Source organism: Phasianus colchicus, chromosome 3 (assembly GCF_987193195.1).
Source record: "Phasianus colchicus chromosome 3, bPhaCol1.hap1.1, whole genome shotgun sequence".
In the NCBI taxonomy this organism is placed as follows: domain Eukaryota; kingdom Metazoa; phylum Chordata; class Aves; order Galliformes; family Phasianidae; genus Phasianus; species Phasianus colchicus.
This window is the reverse complement of record NC_143438.1, coordinates 40,091,876-40,117,941: the sequence shown is the minus strand read 5'-3', so window position 1 is coordinate 40,117,941 and position 26,066 is coordinate 40,091,876. Positions and strand designations below refer to the sequence as shown.

General features: G+C 35.7%; 2 protein-coding genes across 8 annotated transcripts in view; one reads left to right on the top strand and one right to left on the bottom strand.

Moving 5' to 3' along the window:
* The window catches only part of DOK6 (docking protein 6), a 243,486-nt gene extending 224,536 nt beyond the window's left edge, over positions 1–18,950 (top strand). The window contains exons 8-9 of one of the 2 annotated variants that reach the window (XR_016465091.1): positions 9,772–12,723; positions 13,838–18,950. Coding sequence is in view for 1 of the 2 variants with exons in the window: in XM_031589021.2 (XP_031444881.1) it covers positions 9,772–9,911 (140 nt within the window). In the remaining variant the exon portion in view is untranslated. Of the gene's footprint in view, positions 1–9,771 lie in introns of both variants that reach the window. The other variant, XM_031589021.2, reaches the window with a different exon arrangement.
* A 99-nt stretch (positions 18,951–19,049) lies between these two features.
* CD226 (CD226 molecule) overlaps positions 19,050–26,066 on the bottom strand; it is a 31,120-nt gene continuing 24,103 nt past the window's right edge. For 3 of the 6 annotated variants that reach the window (XM_090137323.1, XM_031589019.2, XM_031589020.2), the window contains exons 4-6: positions 24,057–24,168; positions 23,239–23,299; positions 19,050–22,047 (exon numbers count right to left, since the gene is read on the bottom strand). In XM_090137323.1, the coding sequence (XP_089993449.1) occupies positions 21,919–22,047; positions 23,239–23,299; positions 24,057–24,168 (302 nt within the window). In that variant the 3' untranslated portion in view covers positions 19,050–21,918. Of the gene's footprint in view, positions 22,048–23,217; positions 23,522–24,056; positions 24,169–26,066 lie in introns of those variants that run through there. The other 3 variants (XR_016465090.1, XR_016465089.1, XM_090137322.1) reach the window with 3 other exon arrangements.

Here is a 26,066-nt window from a genome sequence, read left to right as displayed (position 1 = left end):
CACACTCACACTAAATGCCTTAGTCTTCATGTTTTAGATATATATTTAGATCTCACATGATACTCACATGATAAAATTGTCTTTTGAAAATTAATATTTGTAGAAATAGTTGTCTGTTTGGAGTGCTGTAAATTCATTATCCCTACCTTTTTCTATGCTAAGCAATGTAAACTGTACTGCTTGACACTTTTTAATTTTCATTTTTTCCAATCAAAGCTGTATTTTACTTAGAGAGTAAAATGTGGTGAAAATCACAAACACTCCATCCTGTCAGACCAGATTTGTTCTCTGGCTTCAGACCTCATGTACTGAGTTTCATTTTATGGCAACTCTTTATAGGCCAGTTATAAATCTTTGTGAATGTAGCATTTATAATGAAAATGCTATCAAGCAAGGAAATACTGGCCACACTAAAGATCAACAGAACTATAACACGAAAAAGACTGAACAGTTCTGATCAATCAGCCTCCTGTAGCATTCCATTTTCAAAAGCAGTATCCTCGCTATTTCTACATTAAACATTTTTTGTCAGTTAGACTTTTTTTCTTCATTTTGCTTTAGATATTCTAATATGAAATTAGAAATCCATTATTTCACTTCACCTTTGTAGTTTCAGAAAATGTCCTTATGTCCTTGTAGTTGTTGGGTTTTTTTGGTTAGTGTATCCAAGGGGAAATGTCAACATGATTTGAAATGCAATAAATATTTAACAGTGAGATACTCTATATGATCAAACTGATATGCAGTGTATAAATTTACATTTTCGCATTGCATTTTTAGTAAGATTCTTCATGCTAAATCAGTGGCAAATGTAGGGGCTCATCATTTTTTTAACATGGTAAGTGATAATATCATGTTTTGACTGGACATTTAGCTTTGATAAAAATGCAATAAAAATATTTTTAGGACAGATGAAACCAACAGGGAGTTAACAAATTGGTAAACTGAGGTGATAACACTGCATACATAGATGTCTTTTTCCAATTCTTCTGGTAGATATAAGTTTCAAGAATAGAAAAAAAAATTATACTCAAAATCCATTTATGTACAGAGATCAACAATCTGTTGTCTTGTATAATGAATTGTTATCCTTTTACACAGGAACCAAAAGGAAAAGAAGACAGCCAAGAGTAGAGCTTAACCTACTTAAAGATAGCAGAAAATGATTCATTTCTCGATCCAAAGTAGTCCACACCACTTTAGCTATCATTTGCATTTGTTTCTTATTTCACTACTTTTATATTTTCCTCACTTTTGAATTTTTCCACTAGAAAGATAATTTTTCCCAGTGGTTCATTTTGCTGGTTTGTTATGTCCCCATAAGGCAAAGTGTTGTAAAGACAAATCAACTTCTTCTTAACTAAGCTTTTCTTAGCTATTTTCTCATTTCTCCATTTTAGCCTTTCCCATGTGTACTTAGGATCAGAGCATTTTCTTATTTCTTGTTATTTGGTTGTTTTTTTTTTTTTCCTGTCATCTTATCATTTCTCAGCATTCTTATTCAATTCAAGCATTCCTTGAAGTAAAAGTAATAGACACCAGCAGTATTTTTATCTCTTCCATTTTCTTATTTAAGTTAGCAATATTTAGTATTTCTAGCAGTATATACTTAGCAATACTTAGTATTGCTAACACAAAATGTCTCAGTTTTGTTTCTGTTTAGAAAGTTCATTAGATATTGAGCTCAATGAATGTGCCTGGATTTGTTAAAAATGCATAGTTTCTGTTTACTTTCATGGTAAATGCAATAATTTTACTTTACTTTGGACAGGCATAGAGTTCAGGAACAAAGTTATTATTCTCATAAGAAACCTTATTCCTGCAGCTTGTGTGGAATACTTTGTATTAGTTTCTGGTTGACTGAGTCTGTGGCTGAAATAATAAATTAGGCTGGGGATGCTAGCCACCTTGCAGTGTTTGGCCTTCTCAGACAGCTTTGTTAGGGCACTCATTAAAGATCATAATAAGAATCTTAAGTAACCTGTTGATCATTTTGACACATTTCACTATTGAACTGCACATATTTCCTCTCAAAAGCTTTTCTTTGAGGTCATAATACCTGTATCTTTCATTATAAAACAAAAGCTCTGCCCGTAGTCACTTCTCTACCATGCACAATTTTTATCATATGTGTAGTGATTCAGAGAAAATCACAGGTCTCTTAATTAGTGTGCCATGAAAAACAGCTGGGTGTTTTTGTTAAGTGATTTAAAACAAAGTAGTTTGTTTCCTTTCAGAAAGCAAAATGGATGAAAATGAAGTATTGTATCATATCAAAGAATAGTTTGGGATAGAAAACAGCGCTGGAAGTAATTTGTTCCAACTGCTTGCTCACTGCAAGTCTTGCTTAGAACAGGTTTCTCTATTAAATACTTTATGATTGATAATCAAAGCATCATTGCAGAAAATTTCACTTTTGCAGAATCTTTGAAACTGAACTTGGAAAAGCCTTCTATTTGACAGTTTTCATCTGACAGACTGTTTTGAAGCAAACTTGGACCATAGCCTAATTTTGTGTTTAATAAGAACATGATTATGCTTCCTTCGATTTGTTGAAGTCAAGGAGCTGGACTGAGAACAGGGGGAGGGAGGAAGCAGTTCTAATATGTAGCACTAGCACAAGTGCAAAAAGCTGGAAAGAAGAAATCAGTTTATCTTTGTGAAGACCATTGCAGTCTGTACGTGGAAGACAACAAGAGGAGGCAAAGTACAAGCTTTCTGTCCTTATCTGTGTGTTGGCTTAGAGTGTGGGACTAAACATATTGCCACTCTGATTGGATACTTTCTTTATTTAATCTCTCTGTGATTGTGGCATGCAGGCATACAAATGTGTATTACAGAGAAGCACAGGAACTGATGAGATGCAGAATAGATTATTTTTTCCCAAATGTGTATTGTATTTTGGCTGCAGGAATAGGGATAAAAAGGGGAAAGAATATTGGTAATGTGAGACATGCAAGTAGATGGAGAATTTAAGTAGAAGGCATTCCTCCCTTTATAAACAGACAGAGACGTAGAAAACTGGTGCTGTAAATAAAAAGATTCATTACTAGAAAAGAATAATCAATTAAAGGTAGAGGCAAGGTAAAGCTATTTGTCTTTGTGAAAAACATGGTTTATGTTCTGATATTTCTACTGCAAGAGCTGTATCTTCTGAGAGATCAAGTAGTCTTGAGAAGAGAGTGGATTATGAGAGTGGACTTTGAAGGTAAAATACAGTTTAAATACAATATGAGAGTGAAGTATTTAAAAGCACTGTCTTGCAACACACAACTACAGTTAATCTATTGAACAACCAATCTGGTGCCTAGACAATACATTAGCTTTAGTTAAGTGATTCAACATAGTGTAGAGCAATACTTGCTCTTTTAGGCAGAAGTACGGATGAAATAATTCTCATTTCTCTGTACATAATTTTTAAAAGCAATGAGCTTTATTTGTAGGTTTTGAAACAAGGACATACATCTTTGGTTTCAAAATACTGCCTTGGAAATGTATTTATCATAAACCTCGTATTCTTGTGCCAAAATTGCAATGTTAAAAACTTCTTCCTTAAGATGCAACAATTGGATATATTATAAATTTATCTGCTTTAAACTGCCAGTTTTACATGCTTTTCCACTCACACAAGTAAAATTTCTTCCTTTCTAGAGCATGATTTCATAACAGTGCTAAAAAATTAAAATAAATAACAGTCTTCCTGTTCTGGAAAGTGATAAAACTCTGTGCCAAATGTATTCTACTCAGGTACTGACTGATATTAATGTTAGCAAAAAATATTCATTTCATTTAAAATTCTAAACAAAATTAAAATGCTTATGTGAGTAAAGATTAAATATTTAATGTTGAAGGGCTTTTTTACATGCATTCTTTTAATTTATACATTCTCTTAATGTATTTTACTGTATCTTCTAGGATTAATTTATACTATCTTGATTCAAATTATTTCTAGTAAAATGTTTCTAATAAAAAACTTCACATTTTATAATGTTTCAAAAGTAATATTTTCAAATATTCTCTTTCCTTTCAAAAATATTTAATGAAATGAAATACAAAATTGTTTTAGAAAATATTAAAAATTGGAGCCCAGCTGTGCTCACATGGCTTTTAATTCCAAAAGCAGTTAAATTCAAGAGAGAATGTGTATGTCTTTATTTGGAATTGAAAGAGGCCCACAGTTTCACTTTCAATGAGTGTATGAAAATCAATGTGCTGTAATGTACTTTATGCTATTTTTCAGTTTCCATCTGTTCCTTTCCGTTGAATTTTTTTGTGATTGACAGCACAGTAATCACTGTGCCAATTAATGCCCTTCCAATCCAACTGCATAGTTACTGCAAAATAAATGTTTTGCTTTGTAGCAGTTTGTCCTGCTATGAAACTTTGCTTTAGTTATTCCAATCATCTAACAGCAGAAAAGGAAAAGCTGCTTTGTCATCAATAGCTCAATAGAAGACACTGTATATTCAATAGAGAGAGTTGGCAGAATTTTAACCAGTATCAATTTATAAATAGGACAACAGCAATCATTTATTTTCTGCCTTAAATGAAAGTATCTTTTTTGTTGCAATAATAGCCACTTAACTGATTTCAGATTGTAGCAGGGTTGAATTTTTTTGAGAACCATTTTTTTTTTTTCCAAAATAAAATGTGGACTCTTTCTTTGTAACAAAAGCTCTTAGAAGGATAAAAGCTTCTATCAGAAATAAGCAGTTTTAGTCATTTAGTTTCTTACAACAGCAGTTTTGTTTTCCTGTAGTGGACTTTCACTGCATAGCTACAACACCCTCCCCATTTTGTCCTGTCTTAACAAAGAATATTAAAGCGTGAACCATCTCTATATACCCTTCCCCTTTGAAACCACATCCTCAGGTCAATCTGTGGAACTCCTTTCATATACCTAGGAGCTTTCACAGCTGTTGGAAAAGCCCTTAGAGAACATAAATCTAAACTAAAGGCTGGTATTGGTTCTGTGAACTTTTCTGGCTGAAGAGCTGCATTTGTTGTCCAGTGAGAACTCTGTGAGTAAACAACAAAGAACAAACATTTCTTACTAACATTTCATTGTTGAAACATCTCTTAGCTAAATGTTGGTTTTTTTTTTCCACTTTGCACCATCGTTTGTGGATGAAACCTCATTTTCAGTGAGTTCCAGGCTGTTCTATTCATTGAGAACTCCAGAATTTTCCAGTGGATATTTCTAAAGAGGAGATTGCTTTACAGTGTGTCAAGTGCTTCACCCTTTTTTTTCTTTCTTTTTTTTTTTTTTTTTTTTTTTTTTTGTCTTAGCTTACATTGACTGATTCTTTGAAATTTCTTTTCAGCAATTATTTTTTTCTGTAACATTTACAATCAAAGTGATTTTGCCTTCTTAAATTCTCGCTGCCACTTCCAAGTACAAATATACAAAATATCAAAATATCTAATTGGCTTTAGTTTAATGACTCCAATCTTGGGAAGTGCCAAGTTTTATTTTAAAAGATAAAGTGTGTTATTATTAGTTAGCAAAGTAAAACTGCATTAGAAGAAAATCATTTTGTTTGTAAAATCATCTGTTCAGGGGTTAGGAAATCCCAGAAGAAAGCTTGCTGTGCAGCTGCAAAAGACTGTTTCTTTATTTCATCTAGTAACTATCTAATATGAGGTACTTAGAGGGATCTGCAACAGAAGCTGATGCAGTCTGTGCTCCAATTAATTTTTAATCATTGCAATGTAAGAATATACACATACATCATAGAACATCTTAGCTACAGAGCTTTTAATGTGATCCTGCATCTGAGAACTGAATAGTGTGGTGTCAATTTCATTTCCCTGAATTTGGTTTCGTATTGCTCACAGGCCATCATTACCCAAACAAACTAATTGGAACCAAAGCCAATCTGAGAAAAAATCCTGCCCTCTCTTCCCCTTGGCTGCTCATTCCTGCTTCTCAACTGTACCACTGCAACAATTTGCAGGGCTCTCTTGCAGGCTAGATGACCAAAGTACTTTATTTTACAAAGGAGCCTTTCAGACAGTCGCAGTGGCACAACTGAGCAACTGCTGTGGGCAAAGAGGAGGAGGAAGGGAACATTTTCAGCTGATTTTTCCACTATAGAAAATGTAATGTCAAATCCTACCCAGAGGGGAATTTAACACAGGAGTTGTACATCATAGTTGAGTGCTCTAACCAGAGAACATCAGATGAGAGAGTTTCTTGAATTCTTGCATTTGTAAAGAAGTGTGACCTTTTTTTGCTTTAGGAAAGAAAGAGGTTTGGCACCTGCTTTTTGTAGAAGAATTTGAATTCTGAATCCCAGAAAGAGAGAGAAATGTCTTCCCAAAAGCAGCAGTAAGGGAGCTTTTATAGTTTATCCCTGCATCTCTTTTTTTTTTTTCTTTTAATTTAGCTGAGTACTGCAAGTTTTCTCTTAGAAGTAGTGATCGATCTACTTGTATGTACATCAATCACTGCTGTTACTAGGAAACCATCGGGTTTTTCCTCTGAAGAATTGTTATAAATAAGCACTATGTCATGAAATAAGATCCTGGTATACACTGCCTCTGCTTCCAACATTATTAAGATCAGGGAAAATCTAATTTTGCTGTAATTTTCCAGGTTACATTAAATTATCTTTATGAATCATTCATACTTAATTGCTTTGGACAACAGCTTCATTGCATTCTATGATCCTGAGAGTAAGTTTAAATAAGGGATGAAGTAGACTGAATATTACTTACCAAGGTCCTGTCCTAGAACAGAAACAAAAATACATTTCATACGTAAGTCACAGGAAAAAGGTTACCCAATTCTGCTGGTGTCTTCAGGTCACAAAGTGTGCGGTAATCAAATTTCTCTTATGCTGACTTCAGAAGAATTGTAGAGAAGAGTTAGTTTTGTATTCCTGAAAACAGCTGTGGAACCAGAGAGCTACAAAATCCTCAAAAAGAGTCCTCCTTCCTCCCTCTTAACCTGTTAAGCCCCCCAAAATGACACATAAAATATTATTCAAGCAGGAAGCTTAGAAAACTGGAATTAGAATTCTTTACTGCAAAACTTTTTCTATTTACTTTCACAGTTCTTACTGCTGACATAAAACATAAATGTGGAGACTTTGCAATGGCCAAGGTTCCATAAGGTTGATCAACTGTCAGTTATCAGATATATACATAGTCTTCGGTAATAATGCAGATAAAAGAATTTATTATAATTTTGAATTAGGATACACTAAATAAATTTTATTGAAAGGTTCTGATTTTTGGAATGTTACATAAGCCAATTTGAAATACCTTTTTTATTTTTTTAATAATTTTATTTAAATGTCATAATATAGTTTTTTAAAAAATAATGAGATAAAAGTAAACATTTTGCATAGAACTGTTCTTTCCAAAAGCCAAAAATTCTCTATTACCCATAGCTTTCTTGTGTCTCTTTGAACTGATGTATTCTGTTATTTTAATTATTATTTCCACAAAGTGGAAATAATTTCCACTCCATAATTATTTCCACTTTGTGGTCTTAGGTTTGGCTTGAGCCCACACCTAGTGTCTTAAATCTTTTGGCTCTGTTGAGTGTGTCTTTTAATCTTTTGGATCTGTGACTGTCTTTATCTCTGCTTACATATCCTAGCAATCAGGGGAGAACCCATAATCCTTATCAGCCCCTTTAGTTATAGAATGGCTAAAATGAGTCCTGTTGTGAGACTTAGCAGCTGAAAAATTTCTTTTAAGAACAGTACAGGGATGTGCTAGCAGCTGAGGTGTACATCCAAGAAATGGAGGACCTGAATTCAATTTCCTTTTTAACCTTAATAGGTTCAAATTTATCTTCAGTAATCTAAAAGACTGCCTTAATACCTTATCTAGAAATGAGTTTAGCAGCAGAACAGTTCATCACTATACTAAAACTTCACTATTCTACAGCAGGGAATTAAAAAGAAGCTATACGGCCTAAGTTTAGGAACTCGATTGAGTAACTAGTGTCTACTTCTGCTTACTGTCACAAGGATTGATTTTTTTCTTCTACATTTTTTGGGAAAGATATAGAAAGAGACTGAAGGAAATTGTCACTTCAGGATATTATATTTATCTTGTATTAAAAAAAAAAAAAATCCATAGCCATTCACATGGATCAACAGTTCACTATTTAAAAATATATTATTCCAGCAAAAAGAAAGCATGATTTTACTCCCTGAGAAGGAAAAATGCCAGATTTGATTCACGAGCTTAAAACCAATTGTCATGCTTCTTAATATTTCAGTTTGAATTAATTTTTTTTTTAAAAAAAAGTTAAAAGGAATTTTGCTGCAAGTTTCAAATGAAAAAAGTATGAAGGCTTTTCTTAATATAATAGTTTAAAATTGCTCAAAACACAGCATTTAAGACTACTGTCAATGTATTAACAGACTCTTCAGTACTTTTGCTTTGTAGGTCAGATCTCACAGTCACCAAACATTTTAATTCAGTTTGATGCAAAAGATTCTTGAAGCAGAAATGTTTAAACTTCATTTATCAGTCAAGTTTTGATAGCGAATGCCTACCCAGTGAACAGTAAAAATACACATACAAAATTCATTCTTCTTGGTCATATTATGAAAGGGATTTTATGACCATTACCATGCTGTTGGGAATTACATCTGTTGTTTTATTTGTCTCCAGTGTCACTAAATGTATGTTTTATTCTGTTTTTAATTTAGTTTTTTATTTCTCTCTTGGTCCTATCATTGTTTGTATAGACTCATATTTAGTGGAACTGTGATTTTTTCTCATGAGGCAGTCAGTAACTTCTTTTAGGCAAACTTTTCCAGATACAACATTTATGACAAAGTTTTGCCAAGTCTGGTCAACAGTATTCTTAATACGAGTGCTACTACGGCATTCTAGAAAATTGCTAGTTGTTTTAGAACCTTTCAACATCAGCTGAATTCTTCAGTGTACAAGTGTACACCCTGTTAAAGTCGTTCTTTACTAGTTTGTGCTCAAGAGAAAAATAGTATTTTGTTTTCCAACATATAATACATGTATTAAAGAATGTTTTAGAAAGCAATTTCTTAAACAATTTTGATTAGAAACTTAAATATATGTTTTCAAAATATGGAGAATATACTTTGCATAAAGATGCATCCTGAATGGAATGTAATGCTTAGCTACTAATTAAATCTCAGTTTCAAGAGGGAATTTTGAACAAAGAATCGTCATAGAAGTAAGCTTCTAATTTTTGATATCATTTGCTCTTTAATGTCTTTTCACAAATGATTCTCTATCTCCGTGACTGTGAGCAAACAAGCCATGATTAAGTGAAATTCTCAAATCTAACTGAGAAAAGATCTCACGTAGCCTTTTATCAACTAGTCTTCTGCAGTATGAGCATATTCCATTTCCACTTAACTTCTACCACTTAAGCAGAGCTTCAGAAAAATAAGTGCATTAGTTCTGCATCAGCTTTAACTAAGAAATATACCTGAGTTTTGTAAAGTACAAAATATATAGATATGATATTCTGCAACTTGAAAATAAAATCTGAGCCTAAATAACATCTGTGTTGGGTGTGGGGATCTCCTGCCTCATCTGGTCATCTGTTGCCCACACGTAATACAGGAGCTGCCGAAACCCTCCTTTCCAGCACCAATCGGATAGGTCTGCTCCCAGGGCACCATGGCACCACCAGAAGCAGCAGAAGACACACAGAGCACCATGGCTTCGTGTTGGGGCATCCCAGTCCTGCTTTGCAAGGTGAACCTGAGCACTGAGCCTTGGCTTGCCTCTCTGATACATCTTTCATACTCCCCACAGGTCATAGCCTGGGCTCAACGAAGGTGTCTCGGGCACAGACGTTTCCCAGCTACCCCTCAGAGCAGGGTGAGGAGCACCAGCAGTCCCTTTCGCTGGCCAGCAGCTACACCTTCAGCTATGGCTCAGGCCTCGTGCAATGACAGCCGGGGGCAGCCAGCCGAGAGAGACAGTCTAGCCTGGAGCCTGCTGCCAGGGCCAGGGAACAGTGTGCACCCTCCACACCCACAATTGCCATGAAAACTGAGGCCTACCAGCTCCAGCCCGGCCACCATGAAGATGGGAACCTGGAGAGGCAGCTTCCCTGAAGCAGAGGCTAAGTCTTTATTTATTTGTTTTGCCATTCCTTCTGTCAATATGTTTAGGACAGAGGTGATGGGGGGAGGGGGGCGGGGGGTGAGGGCAAGCATTTGTGTTGTAAGAAAGTGGTTGAAACAAATGAAACTGTGTTGGTGTGAAGGTTTCTGCATGACCAGAGAAGGCCCTGTCACGGGGCTCTGTCACGATGTGCATTTGACATCAGGGTCTTCCTACCCATCTCCATCAGCAGGTCAGCCCATCCTCACTGGTGACATGTTTAGGTCCTTGCTGTAGCCCACTGACTCCAGCTGGATTCAGTGAAATGTTGCCAGTTAAACAAGCAGCATAAGCACTGCAGGCATTGCCTTTAGAGCCAAGCAGGTTCGCTGATTGGCGTAGAGGGCCAGGTGGTTTTTGAGTCAGCCTCCAATAGATACTGGAGGCAGACCAATGCTGTTTGTTGAGAATATAACTTGATGTACTAAGATAAAGTTATTGCCTATTGCATATGTTAACTTTTTTAAATTCCTGGGGCATAAATTCTGTTTATCCTAATGTGAGCATACGTCTCCTGAATGCCCTTAAGAACTGTAAGTGTTCAGGAGAGCAGCAAAGTCTTGACCTTAGAACTGCTAAGAAGTTTTACCATTTGCAAATTATTTAAGTAACAGTGCCTGCAAGCATAACTTTAAAAAGCAAAAAAAACCCTGTTCTTCAAGCAAATAAACCTGGGCTGCCTCCCTGGCTGGTGATCTCCTGTTCCATGACTGGGCCAGACATGGTACAGAAGCTGAGCTCTGGTCTTGTCTCTCTGGTCAGCCTTTCTTTGGTTTTCTCTGTTTCCTTCTTAGATTTCTGATTTAGATGCACATTGTACCTTGTATGAACTGATATATGCATCAGTTTACTTTGAAAAGGATGATGAGTACATCTCAATGGAAATTTTCTGTCTTGGGAAGATGTCTTTCAAAAGTGAACTGTAGTAGGTGTGTTTGTAATTGGTAATGAGCAAATAAGTTGGAAGGCATACCTGTAGGTGGGGAACAGTTTTGTCTATCATGAATATTTAGATTTTTGTGGGTGATATCAAATATTTATGTACTTCTCACGATGCCCTGAAATGTCTGAAAATGTGGGGAGAAAAATCAGCTCTCTTAATTTTGAGCAGGCCTTGCGTTCTGTTCTCAGTATGAAACTGATTGCCATGATTACTAGAGGAATTATTTTCATTAGTTGTTTCTCAGGACATGTCAAGGAAGCATATAAAGGATGAGACACATACTCTATTCCAATTAAAAGATCAGTTTTATGTACTATAATTTAACTGAAAAAGTGCTGTCAGGTTGTTTTATATATACACACATATATATATGTATTAAAAAGTACAAAAGAAACTTCTGCTTTTGATTAAACTTTTACTGATACAGTATGTCCAGCTTTTCTCCAACCATTTTACAGACTAAGAGACTTTGCAGACTTACAGCTTTCTACACCTCAGTGAACAGCTGCTGAATAAAAAGGCTTTGTGATCCGCTTGAATGAAACACTTCTACCCCACCACAATCAACTTTATTTATTTTTCCTCTCTTTTCCTGTCTCATTCACTACCTCTTCTCCTTCTCACAGTGCTGCCATACTCAGGAATAGAATGGCTCCCTACAGAGAATATTTTGATGAAATAAAATGAAAAACTCCTCTCCCACGCTGTCAGGGAGCTACACCTGTGGTGCTCCCTGAGCTTTACCCATCAAGGAAGTTTCATTCACACTCTAATTTAAGAAAATTTTTGTTGACATTTTGCTTTGGAAAAAAATCCAGTTTACAATGTTACGTGCAAAATGTCATACAAAGGATATAATGCTGGCATAATTCTGTTAATCAAGCAACCTTTGCCAAATATATGCCTTTTGAGGAACTGGCCAATTCTTTTCATTTCTACTCAACTGTGATTCTTTCACTTGCCCTAAAAATGTTTATTTTCTTTAAAATTCCTTAGATTACATTTCCAGTATCTACTGCAGTTTTTTATGCCATATCCATGCAAAAATTTTCCTTTGTGACTAGAATACCAGTCATTTAATACTATTATATTTTCCATAGCCCCAAAAAAGGAAAAAGGCAAAATAGGATTGCTATCAGAACTCCTTTGCAGACCCAGTATCCGTATACTTTCAGAATCTAAATCCTAAAGCTAGTGCTTTAGCTCTGTTTGGATAACAACATCAGATCTATATAGTGCATACTTTCCATTGTCTGCAAAATGGTTCCCAGCTCTCATAGGTGATTTTGTCTTCCTCTATAGAGCCTGAATATTGTCTCGTTAGTGAAAATGTAGATGCTATTTCAAAAAATATTTATTGATTGCATTGGCCACATAAAGGAGTTCTACTAAATATTTTCCTTTCATTACATTATGCAACTGTCCTCTCAATTCATATGTTTATAAATATCTATGATATTTCCTCTAGTAGCAACAGACAGAAAATGAACTCCGGGGTGAACTCAAGAATGCTATCAACAGAAGAAAAGCTGACTTCTTCAGAACCTATTTCTCACAGACAGTAAGCACAAGCACACTGGAAATTGAAGATAAGAATACAACTTCACAACATACTGCAATACAGTCAAAGAAAACTGGGTACCTGAAGCACAAAGGTATTGAGTCTAGTGGCATTTGCTATTAGTGCCACTCCAGAACAGCAGATGATACCATTGTAACATGTGTATTTGTCCAGCTTCCAAAATTGTTCCTCAGGAAAGCTTCATAAGAAGCATGCAGGCACTAGGCCAACAGTTTGCCAGAAAATTGTTTTCATGGAATCACTTAGATTCCTGCCATATGCCTGTCGATAACCTAAGTGATTCCCCACTGAGACAACTTTGGACAGCTCCTAGTGGTTCCGCCAGAAGGAAAGCTCTCTTTTGGCACACGTGGTAGAGCTGCCTGCCTAGAGATTACAAGAGGCTATAGACAGGCCCAGGGGTCCTACTGGCTCCTGTTCAAGTCTCGGCTGTCCTCATGTGCAAGGCACACGGGTAATACGTTCTCTCCTGACCCAAGAGGAGCTCTCTGTTTTCAGCCAGTGAGCTGAAAGGAACAGGAGAGTAACAACATGTCTTCAGTGGTAGCCAGGTACAACTGGCAAAAAAGGAACTTAGTACAGTACAAAATGTTAAGTAAGGCAATTGTTTTCATTCCAGTTCTGAGGAAATGTGAAAAAGAAATAGCTGTACGTATAACTTTTTTTAAAAGGCCTTTACTATGAATGCATTCATCCCTATAAACAATACACAGCATTGCTAAATATAGTTACCAGTTCCTCTTAACTGACTATCATGGATTGATGCATACTAGTACTTTTGATTTTGAAGTCACTTGATGTAGGAAAGGAGAAATTGAAGGAGCCTGGTAATAAATCATAAAATATTGCTAAGGTACTTGAATAGCCACATTTCTTAAATGGCTACATTTTATTATTAATAGTTTCAATCATTTGTGAGTATGATCTATTGGATTAAATTTGCCTACTGATGTAGAAGAATAAGAAACAAGAATGTCTTACAACATGGAGTTTTCTGCCTTACTGAAGAGAGCTGTTCAGGCTCTGCTTTCTGTGATGGACTCTGATTGCAGGTCCTCACATGTAACCAGCTTATGCAGAATTCTTTTTTTTTTTTCCCCTAAAGCTAGCAAATAAAGTTTGGAAACATATCGACAAACCAAAGAAGTTTGTTAGGAAACAACAAGAGCTCTCTTTTGTTTTGTCAGGTCTGTTTCGGTAACGTCAAAGAATTTTGAGAAAATACTTCATTTCACAAGTGAATAGAAATCCTTATGGGGAGTACGAAACACATCTCTAATCAAGACTTGTTCTAAACTTATAAGACTTTGCTGAAAGAGGGGCTGTAATTACTTGAGGTCAGAAATCTTTTGAAGTGCTCTCTATAGCAATAATTTTTAGCATGCATACAGCCTGCAATAATGTATAGCATGCATAGAGCCTGTGGCACCCACTTATTTAGGAGTTGCTAGGTGCAGGCAGACTGTGAAAACCCTCACCTGTTCATGGCAAACAGAAAAAAAAAAAAAACATTAGTCAGATCTCTCTATTGCATTTATCAGGAAAGGAATGAACTTCATGCTTGTTCAACTCTTGATCTCTAGTGTACTAGGCAATATCATGAGGAGTAGTGATTTTTGAGCTATTTGATCTCTAGAAAAAAATCATCAGCCTGTAGCATATAAACCATATAAACCTCTACTAAGACTTAGCTCACCAGCCACATTCATTAATTTTCAATTGGTAACCTGGAAACTGCAGGATGGTTTTCCATGACAAAATATAAGTCTCTTAAATGGCTGTGCTTTCTAGCATGAAATATAGTGTTATTTATTTACTACTGTTTCTTCCTCAAAAGAAATGAGGAATGTGTTCCAATTAATCTGTCTTTTAGGGTATAACATCAGTGTATTTATCTCCTTTTATACCTGCTGAAAATAAATACACGTGGCTTTTATCCACATACAGAGCAGTTGTGGAGAAAGTGTGAAAAGTTCCTTGATTATAGGAACAGATCCAACAGCACTGGAACATTTCATTTTTCCATACGTCATCCAAATATTTGTGACTCTTTCCAAACAAACTTGTTTCACAACTTGTATGTATTAGAACCTTTTACTTTTCCCCACTAATGACTGTGCTTTGTTAGCAGAATGCAATAACTGTGCACACCACTGATGTGGCAAAACTTTAAAATCAAAGGGTAGGAGGTTTGATATATTAGTTCTGAAAATGCAAAGTCTTGTAATCTGTGTTTGTTCGTGATATTCTAAATATCTGTTATCCTGGAAACATGCAAGCACATGGTGAAATAAAAGTCCAAGGACACTGTCAAACTGGTTTTTGCAACTGGACGTCTGTCCATTCCCGTGCCCTTACAAGACAGTGAAAAGTGACAGGTGAAGCTGCTATGTATTCAGCAACTATTAAAATGACAGGTGCTTTGAAGCATAAATATTACAATCCAGAGGTGAAGGGTTTCTCCTAAAGAAAATGGAGGTTCCACTCTACTAATATTCTTTTAGCATCTTCACATGCATACACAGTTTGATGGATTTTTATGGATATGGTTAAAACGGATATAAAAGGAAGTAACATTTAAGCATGATGAATTACAATTAAAACATTTTAAAATGTCAATATTGATATGAATGTTGCAAGTTGTAATGGAGAAGAAAATTCCTTTTTAAGTAAATGAAAACTCAAAATCCAATATGCTGTTTAAGATGAAGGAGTTAATTTTTTAAATCCAATGAAAAGAGGAGATAAGGTTTCATTTTTTTCCTTGAGTACAGAAATCCTCATGAGGTTCAACAGATTTACCTCATTCTGTTCTTACAGTCCTAAGATTGTCAAGAGAATGGATGCATTTCACAGTAATGTGTTTTTTTCTCTAATAGTATTTGACATGACTGAACTTAACCCTTGTTTTTAGTATGGGCTGCGTGTTGTTTTCAATCTTCTTATGATTGTATGACAGCACGACTGCAGCACACATTGAAAACAGCACAAAATCAATCCACTGACTTGGCAATTTGATACCAATAACAAAACTAAAGGTTTCAGTTAAACATTTATTCTCATTGTGACTCCTATATCTAAAATAGAGCTGTCCTCATTGATGTTAATTGTTGCATTTCTTGAGTTTCTGTAGATGACAGGCTGTGACAGGATATATTTATGTTCTAGGACTGTCTTTTGTAAGTTAAACTGATTTAAGATGGTTACAAGTGAAAATCAGACAACAGAGAAAAAATCTGATTTTCTACTCAAATATGACATATACTTACTCTTTTTCACAGCTTTGAGGTTTTTTCCTTCTTTGAAAAACGCTATTTTAGAAAGACAGGTTCTGAAATCTAATGAAAATTATAGGAATAAAATAAGAAACCAACAAAAAATAGAAATAATTAAAAACAATGCTGAAACCTTTAAAAAGACTGGGAGAATTTAGTAGAATTTCAGCACAAAGCAGTGGGTCATGTTGAGTGCAGGACAGCTTTCCAGAACATTCAACTTGTGGTTTTATTAAAGCTGGGAACAGTATTTTGTGTTTAATGCAACTCACAGCTCTATGATGCTCTATGCAATAGGCTTAGAAGCACTCAGTTCATTTTCCCTAGCAGGGCTAGAAGAGCCAAGAGCCCAGCTAAAGTGTATTATGTAATCTAGTGCTTGAAAGATATGCACAATGCATCATAATTGTGAGTATACAATTCTGCAGCCAGATATTGCTAAAAATATGACTTAAGAGTATTTGAGAACTGATCAGATTTGCGATAATAGCAGCAGTGTTTGCATTTAGTTTGCCTAAAAATATGTACGCGGGTGTTCCCATTTACGTTTCCAATTATAATTCAACAAAGTTCTGTGAGAGAAGTCCTCCCTTAATTTGATTTCTGTGTAAGTTGTGGAAATTTAGAATGAACTAATAGATGTCTGCTTCAGACAGTTTGTTTTTTCAGAGAAAGATAAAAAGAAAAAGATGCTGTGTATTTATATTATTTATATGACTATCTTGGTATGATAAGCTGTTTATCATTTAAATCATGTTAGAAAACTTACTGCTTCATAAGATCAATGATTTACTTGCTGTAACATTGTAATTAAGTAAACTGTTAAGAAAAGTGATAAATCCCCATCAAAATCACCAAAATACTTTTTTTCTAAAACTACATAATTATTGTTTTAAGTAAGCATAAAATTACAAGAAAAATGTCAGACAGAGCTAGAAATTTATTTTAGCTATTTTATCTAACTGCACTGGCTAACAGTGTTGATGTGGAGCTAATAAATACTAGTTTTTTAAACTTGCTATAAATTTCTATATTTCCTTTGTAGTTTCTAGCTTGACTCTTATGTCCCAGGCACAGGTGGTAAGGTAAAACTCCACCTTTGTAATTCATCAGAGCAGTGACACAGTGGCATGGCACAGTCTGCTCCAGCAGCTTCTCAGTCTCACACAGCTGATGGTATCTTGATAAACCTGAAGCTCTCTTATTTCAAAGGAAGTATTCACAAACTTCCTATGTATTTGTTCTATGGTATCCATGTTCTCACCCTTTTCTCATCAGTCATTATTCTGTAAGAAAGGACTAGAATGGAGAAAACAAAGCATTATGGGAGAAAGCAAAAATGAGAATGTTCTTGCTGGAGGAGCACCCCACCCTACTGAGTCCTGTGAACCCACTCCTGGCTCTTCTTCTTAGTTCTTAAAGCATGAGTTGTTTCAGTACAGGAGCCCAGCTTCAAGTGGGAGAGTAGGATGGGATGTGTCTGCTTCAGCCTACAGTAGGGACTTTTAGCTAAGGTCTTTCATTCCCTGGCTGATTGGGTATGCAGAAGACTGTATGAAGCAACTACGGTGGCAGAAACATCTGGGATGTCATTTACCAGTGAAAAGCCCAATCAGTCTTAGTTCTTTGAAGACCACTGTGTCTGTAGCCTCAGAGTGTGACCCTTGATACTAGATGTTAAAGGGAAAGTGGCCACCCTGACCCCCTACATGTACTCTGACATCACATCCCAGCATGGCATACCCGTGGAGACGCATCTTTTTCTCAGTAGTCCTGTGCTCTAGCCCAGTTCCTCCAGAATGTGTGAGCATTTGAAATGTCTGTTGAATTGCTGTACTTACACATTAAGTAATGCAGTCTGTGAACCTGGTGTGTAGTTTCTACTCCTGGAGTCTCCAGCCTGTCTTGCAGGCAGGATTTGGAACTAACCCTTAGTATCAGACGTACAGAGCTGTTTAGAGGATTAACTTCTATTGAGTATTTGGACTTTAAAGGAAATAAGCCTTCTTCCACTTGTGCTGGGGTTAGCTGGTGTAAATAAGTATCATTGATTTGAACTTTTACATAGCTCAGTGACACAGAAGGTTTAGAGGGACATGATATGTAGAAAAAAAAAAAGAAAATAAACAGAGCCCTGAATCCCAAAGGTCTTCTTTATGGTTACACACACATACACACACACACACACACACACACACACAGAAATCAATCTGATACTGAGATCAGTCCTTTGAAATCTTTTCTTTTTCTGAAGTCTGTTTCCTTATTTGAATCTTTCAAGAGTAAGCAGCCACCTACCTATGATTAAACCAAAATCCAAAGAGCAGGTGGTTGGTTTGCTAGTGTAGCACATTTGTTAAAACTAATTATTTCTGACAGTCATTACAAAACTTAAGGATCCTCATGGAAAAGGTGCCTGGAAATTATGGGCAGGTGGGATTGGATAGAGGATTAAGTGTTTGACTACTCTTCCTGAAGTGGGAGTTTGTAGGATATTCTCCCATTCCTCATTGGATCCAGTCCTTGTAGCAAACAGTTTCCTAACTGGTACATTTAATCTGAAGATGCGCAGCCAAGGAAGATGAAAAGACAAGCAGAACAGTCAGGGTCAGGGAAGCTCTTCAGTACATAGGGACATATTTGAGATAAAGAAAGGAAGATATGATAACTAGAGGTGATGTAGTATCTTCCTGTTCTAACTTGCACCATCTTTCATAGACAGTGGGTTTAGTATTCTCCCCATTGATCCAAAGTCTGGTGACTGCCTGTCTTAAAATAAATAAAATAATAAATGTCTACTTCAGATTGTTTTATTTCAGAGACAGAATTGAAATGTTGTTGGGTTTTTTTTTCTCTGATTTCTTTTTTAAAAATAATATGAGTTTAAGCTCTTTAAAGACTTCATATTTCTATTAATCTAAAAGGCACTAGAAAAAAAACAAAAATTGAATTTTCCTTTGTACACGAGGCTAAAACAGCTGCCTTTTCACCCAGCATAAACCATGATTGCAAAATGTGAATTTTTATTATTATGGAAAAGAAGCCTAGTTCTCCTTTTCTTAAAATGTCATCGGTTCATTTTCCTGTTGCACAGAAAGTAGTTATCCAGTGACTCAAGACACTCTTCTTTAATGGAAAAATGCTTTATTATCTTCATTTCCTTTCAGTAGAGTTTCTAAGGCTTTAAAACAACAAATAAGACAGTTGAGATAGCGTTCTGAGCTATCTGCTGTCCATAGACATGCCATGTTTATTCCTTGATTTTTTTTTCTGTCTTTTAACTATTTGAGCAAGTAATACAGGATTAAATAGCACAGTAAGTGTTCAAGATGAAATTTCCAAGTTACAGTTGATCAATTTTACCCCCCAAAAAGGTAACAGTTTCCAAAAGAGAAAGGCAAATCTATGGGAAATTTTGGAATTATACACAAATTTACAATAGATTTTATTATTCTGCACAGGACAGCCTATTTACAAAATCCATACTCATTCACAGCACACAGGCTCTTTCTAGGTCCTATCCTCCTGGACTCATAAAGCTTTTAAAGGGATTTAATATCTCATTTCTGTTGACACTTCTGGACATCTTTCTTGTGCATAACTCACTTGTTTTTAATCCACAGAGAATAACGATGAGGTATGAATTGTTTTCTTTTTGGTTTTTATTTGTATCAGTCTCATGTTCAGCTGCTGTTCACTGATATCACAATGATACAAAAATGAAACTGTTGTTTTGAGTTTGCTTTATGAGAAAAAAAAAATACTGTTCTTATTATGTTATGTGTAATGTGATTTTCCCTGTGGACTATCTTGATAGAAGTATAATGTTTATGGAATTTGAATTAAACTAGATTAAATATCTGCAAAGATGTGCAGTACAGATTTTTTTTGTTTCTCAAATCTCAAAAATAAGCAATTCTTTTGAAAAAAAAAATGCATGCAGACAAGCTAAAAGTTCCAAGGGAAGCAAGAAATAAGGGCATTATCAGATATAATAAAAGCAATCTGGTATCACAGGTACTTAACCTCTCCCTCTTTTCTGTCCTCAGTGTAGGGATATGTTTTGAGTGTCTCTACAGTGAATCAATAGCAACTTCTCGGCTATGGATATTTCTGTGTCAGGATTCCAACTGAGATCTTCAATGTAATCCAATTCAGTTCATCACCATTTTGGCATTTTAATATAAATGGAATCATCAAAGAAACGACCCAGTGCTACAGGGTTTTATTTGTAATGCTGTGCACAACTTAGAATTAACTGCTTTGACATATGATAACTCAGGAAATAAACCAACTTATTAATAGTACAGTTCTGTGTATCCTCATCAATTGCACATGCAAGCATTTATATATCTGATTACCTTCAAGAAGTGAAAGGAAAAATATATCCCTTGTAACGTGTATGTGTCCTTGTTCAGGAGTACACAAAACCAAAATGAGATGTTTTCTAATGGTGTTTGACATTGTAAAAGAATTTAAGTCTTCAATGCTAGGTTGAAGGACTCTGGCTTACCTTTGTAGATTTTTAGCTGAAGTGTAGGATAATTGTACAATACTATTATCACTCAAATAGTTCAAAGAAGTCTTGTGTCCACTTAAGAACCTGGACTCATGTTTTCCTTTGCACGTGAAGAAAGCTTTCATTGGAGAAAGCCACATACCTTCTGCTTTTCACTGTCAGCCTGTTGATGCTCCTTAGCCAGCCAAGTTAAACCGGCAACTGTTTTGTAGGCAGACTGATGATGCTTTCCCCCAAACCTTTCCAAAACGAAAGTTATATTCAGTCACACTTTTACTAATGCTACAAAAGAAAAGGGGAATCGGGCATAGGTGGGCCAGGCATACAGTTTGTGGAATGCAGACGTGTATAATTATCAGCTTTCATGGTAACATCTTCATCTACTGGGATTCCATCCTTCAGTAATATGGCAGATTTGTAAAAGGCCAAAAGATGTGTAGATCCTAATTCTCAGGTCTGCCTTCTAGTTCTGTTTGTTTGATTTTTTATTTTATTTTATTTTGTCTGTTTGTTCAATTTCTGTGTGGTTCATTTTGTAGTTTTCAGCAGAATATATACATATGCACACATACAACCACACACGTATGTGTATTGTTTTGTAAATGTTCTCAATCGTGCTTTTTCTGCTTTGCATCATTTATTCATGTATCTTCCATGTTCTCATTTATTTTTTGTGCAACTAAACCCTATAATAAATTATTATTAAATATAACTTGACAGTAACAGAGTCTTAATGTTTTGTTTTGTCCTGAGCATTCAAGAGAGAGAAAAAAAAAAAATAAGCGTGCATGCGTGTGAGAGTACGTGTTGGCTGGGGGCTGTGTTTCTATTCTGTATCACAAATAGTGAGCACCAGAATAACTGACATGAGTGGAAAGAAGCATGTAAACCACATCACTGTCAGACAGCACGCTTCTCTTTCTGCTTTCAAATCTAACTTCAAGGATCCCTGATACATTTGCTTTTGCCAGCTGAATAATACTGTTTGCCCAACAGTGTGATAACACCTCCTGTGCGGAAAATCATGGACATTTTTTTATTCTATAATGCTCTCAATTTTAAGATTTGAAAGTCATGAATACAGAGAACGTTGAGCACATTTTCTTTCTCACCTTGCCAGACATTTTTTTCTCCAACGAAATGAATGTAATTTAAACATATACTGCTTTGTTCTGCCTAGTTGTTCTAAAATTATTACCTGTAAGTGCACCTACTGGATAAAAATGTTTAAATGTTAGAAGTACCAATAATCTTCACTTGTACATATGAATCAAAGGGTGCGGTAGTGCTGCAGACTGTCTCATAATGCAGATGCACCCTGACTGGCTTGGGTACCTGTGCTGTCTGGCCAGGGCAGCCTGGGCCATGCTTGACAGACAGTTTAACCTTCTGCAGCTCACCTGTGCAAAACAAATCAAGTCCAACAAGCAAATACATGGCCTGAACAGGGGTTACTTCATTCACAAGAAAGAAGCTAATTGTCATTTCTTAGGGTTATGCAGTTCACATAAATCTCCTGTGCCGGCCTGAGTGATGACTCTTCTTTTCCTCCTTCTGTGTCCCATGTGGTGTGATAATTGTGTTCTGCATAATTGTTACCAGGCTAGAACATTTAAAAAAGAAAAAGGAAAAGTTGAAGGACTTTTCTGACAATGACTTTGAAAAAAAAAAAACAACAAATTTTCCTCATATGCTGTTTTGTTATTGGGAAATACTCAACCATCAAAGTAGTTTTTGTCTTCTTGTGTTTCATGAATAAATTTCAAATTCAGTTCAAAGTTGTGCTTTGAATATACTTCACAGCTGTCTCATATTGCATTACTGGTAAAGTATCAAAGTATCAGCATCACTGGAATGCTTCATTCTCTTCATGTACACACTTTACATACTGAAATAGTAACCCACATCAATCTTAAAAAGTGAGTTACTCTAAAGATATGGACCATACTTAAATTACTCAAGTCATTAATATGATGGTGCCTCTGTTAGTTGTAATGTTTTCAAAATTCTCATGCTTTCAGAAGATGGTTTCTGAGGTAATTGGCAAGTCTCTAGGCTATGATTATCCTGGCAAGAGTTTTATCCTGATTTGAATGTTGACCTAAGAGGCAGAATGAGAGACATAGAAGTGGCAGAAGGTTAAAGGACTTTTTAATAAGTCTTTATCTACAGTGAACATCTCCTCAAGTGCTGTCTTAGGGGAATAGATAGAAAGGTAGAGTCACAGCCTCTGTGTGGGTCATTTTCCTGAGCACATTGCTACTTCATGCCTTGACTCAGGGTATAAAGAGACAAGGTAGAAGCAGAAAAGTTGGATCTTGTCTTTCCACCCAGGCTTTGAGTAGAATTATTAGGGGGAAAAAGTCACAGAGCTCCAAATAGTTGATTGATTCTTAAAATACAAAAAGAAGCAATTTAACACTTATACCAACAAATTATAGTGAAGCTGAACTAGAAATGGGTGTATACAAATAGTATGACAGGATACATTTTTTGGTGGGATTTTTGCCTCAGTTTTGAAGTTAGCAACTTGAGAAAAAAAATAAATAAATATTGCCAATGATCAAATAGTTCAAGTCTTGCAAACCAAAAGAGCTACATGGAAGAAATCTTTAAATACAATTGTTTTATCAAGAAAAAAAGAACAGTGAAAATGTATAAACAGAAATATTTATTTTTTCCCAACTGTAGCTCAAGATTAAACTATGCAGGGAATGTAAACATGAGATACAGAAGAGATGAAGTTTAAAAATATGCAAAATACAAAGTATGAGTGAACTCCAGCTGATCTCACCTCATCCTGAGTACAATACAAAGCATTAAATAAGGCCTTTGTGATCCTCTTCCTCTTCTTCCTGGTGACACACATTCAGTTAGAAACACAATGGAAGGAACTGCATCATGTATTGCAATATACTCCAAACTATTTAATTCCAGCATAGAAGAGAGAACACTGATGTAACTTACTTGCCCATTGATATCAATAATATCCAATAGACCTTCCTCTGAATGCAGACCATAACATGCAAGAGATTAGCACTCTTTTGTAATGGTCTGGAGACACATCAAAAGAGCTCCTGTTCAGGGGCAAGAACAATGACAGATTGCCAGCAAATTCCAGAAGCTTCATATGATGTAATGGGGAAATAAACATATTTATTTTTTTTCTAGTCAATATTTCCTTCCATGGGAAGCAGAGATTCTGGGTCAGACTACTACTATATACTTCGTGTACAGTAGATACAAAAAGCTACAAGATGTAAGAAAACCTCAAGATGTCACTTGTGCTCTCTACGCATGAAATAGGAACAGCCCAACATAAGCTTATGTTAATCTTTACTAATGACCTGTTAATATTACAATAACCATTTAGCTAAGGAACTTGAGTAAGATCTTTTGTTTGTTTGTTTTGTTGTTTATTCTTACAATGGGAAAAATGAAACAACTTATTTCATAACCTGCTTAACTGATTAGTTTTTTCAAGTTTACAATTTTAGCATGAAAATTAAATTTCCAAGTCTACATTTTTATAGCCTCTGATAAGCATAGAAGAGTTTTTAACACCTTAATAGCTTCATGCTTCTATATCAAGCAAATTGATTTGTTACTCACTTTTTGCGATAAGCAGTGGTGATGCAGAAAATGAGTAGGAAAACTAACAGTAAAACAGCAGCAGATGTTCCTCCAGCTATGTAGATAATAAACCATTTGTGATCCCAAGTTGCTAGAATATGATTGTAATAAATATTGTTAGAATTTTGTATAAAACATCATGAACTTCCCATGACAGACTAAGCTGAAAATCAACAATTATGTAGACACATTATCCCATGAGATCTCAAGCGCAATATTCAGATCTCACAACCATTACCTGATTTCTGAAGAGCCTTTGTTATGCTGAACTAGCACTTACAAAAGCTGTGACTGAGATGATGGAAGGTGAATGAACACAGCATAGCAGTACGGAAAAAAAACCAACAGAGATGTCTTGTATATTCCTTTTCCTCTCATTCCCTCCTGTGGTGAAAAAGCAGTCCAACAACACTCAATATATAGTCAATAAAAGCACTCTGATGACTTAAATGAATATCCTTGACATTGTAAAGGTTTTCCCATAAGATACATGCATAACGAACGTGCATTAATTCCATGAGCAACAAGACATTTTCTCAGCCCCAGAATTCAGTGCTTCACACTTTTATCAGTTATTTTCAACTCTGATTCAAAACAAAATCTGTTTATTTTTTAATAAAAATATTTACACAAAAAAATTCTTCTGTTGTGATCAATTTTTTATAGCCCTGTACTGCAAATAATTTGGTGATGGATGTCAGGAAACTCACCCTATTAGTTCCATTATTATTATTATTAACAAAAATTATTTCTTTGAGAATCACAACTGAGATAGGGAAAGTTACATTTATTGTAGTATGAGCTTTGCAAATGCATAGTCTTTTCCAATATGGAATTACTTCTTCAAATAAATCTACAGATCAACATGTAATAATGAGGGGGTCAAGATGAGAATGACATCTTCAAGGTATGAGTCAACATATTCTTAAAGTATTCAAGCTCATGGAGAGGGAGTCATTCTTCCAAGTGAAAAAAGCTGGAGAGGTAATATGCTCAAAGTCACGTAGCAAGTCCACAATTCTAGTCCTCAACATAGTTATTCATTTAAAATATGATTTTTATCATCGGTTAGTGCTATCATTAAAAAGAAGAAGAAAAAAAGAAAAGTATGTCAAACCACAGAACTTTAACTCAGCTTTTTGCAGTCCACCACAGTGTGCTATTTCCTGCTTCTGTTGCATCTCTGTGCTAGCTGTCTGCAGACTTGAGAGTAAATAGCACAAAAAACAAGCAATCACAAATAGAAAGTAATAAACATGGTATACAGTGTATTTGTGACTAGCAGTAGCCGCAAACATCTTTGTCAGGTGGTTTTTCTACTTCTAATAAACTCGAACTTCTAGCAAACTTATGTGATAGCACTGTTTTGATGAGAGCGTGAGTCTGTCCAAATATGTACTGAAGAAATATTCCCTGCATATTCTTCAGTTTCTCAACATATAGCAATAAAACAAAGCAAGGCACACGAAAAGGTGAGGATGCTTCGGGATGGAAAAAGAAGGCTGAGGGGGAGCCTGATGGCAGTGCAGCTCCTCACAGGGAGCGAGGGGCAGCACTGAGCTCTGCTCTCTGTGACAGCGACAGAGCCTGAGGGAACGGCATGGAGCTGTGTATGGCAAGGGCAGCTCGGGGTTAGGGAAAGGGGCTGCACCAGAGGATGATCAAGCATGGAACGGACTCCAGCCCCAGGCTGCCCGAGTTCAAGAAGCATTTGGACAACACTCTCAGATACAGGGTTTGTATTTTGGATGGTCCTGCATGGAGCCAGGAGCAGGACTCAATGATCTTTATGGGTTCCTTCCAACTTGGGATATTCTGTGATTCTACAATAAAAAGGAAAACTTCAGTATAAAGAAGTCATAGGCTGCTGTTTTGTATTACCTAATACAAAACAGTGAACATATCTTACAGACACTAAGTTGTTCTGTGTGTTTCAGATAAAAACTAGCAAGTTATTGGTGAGCAATAACTACTTAGGTTAGCTCTCTT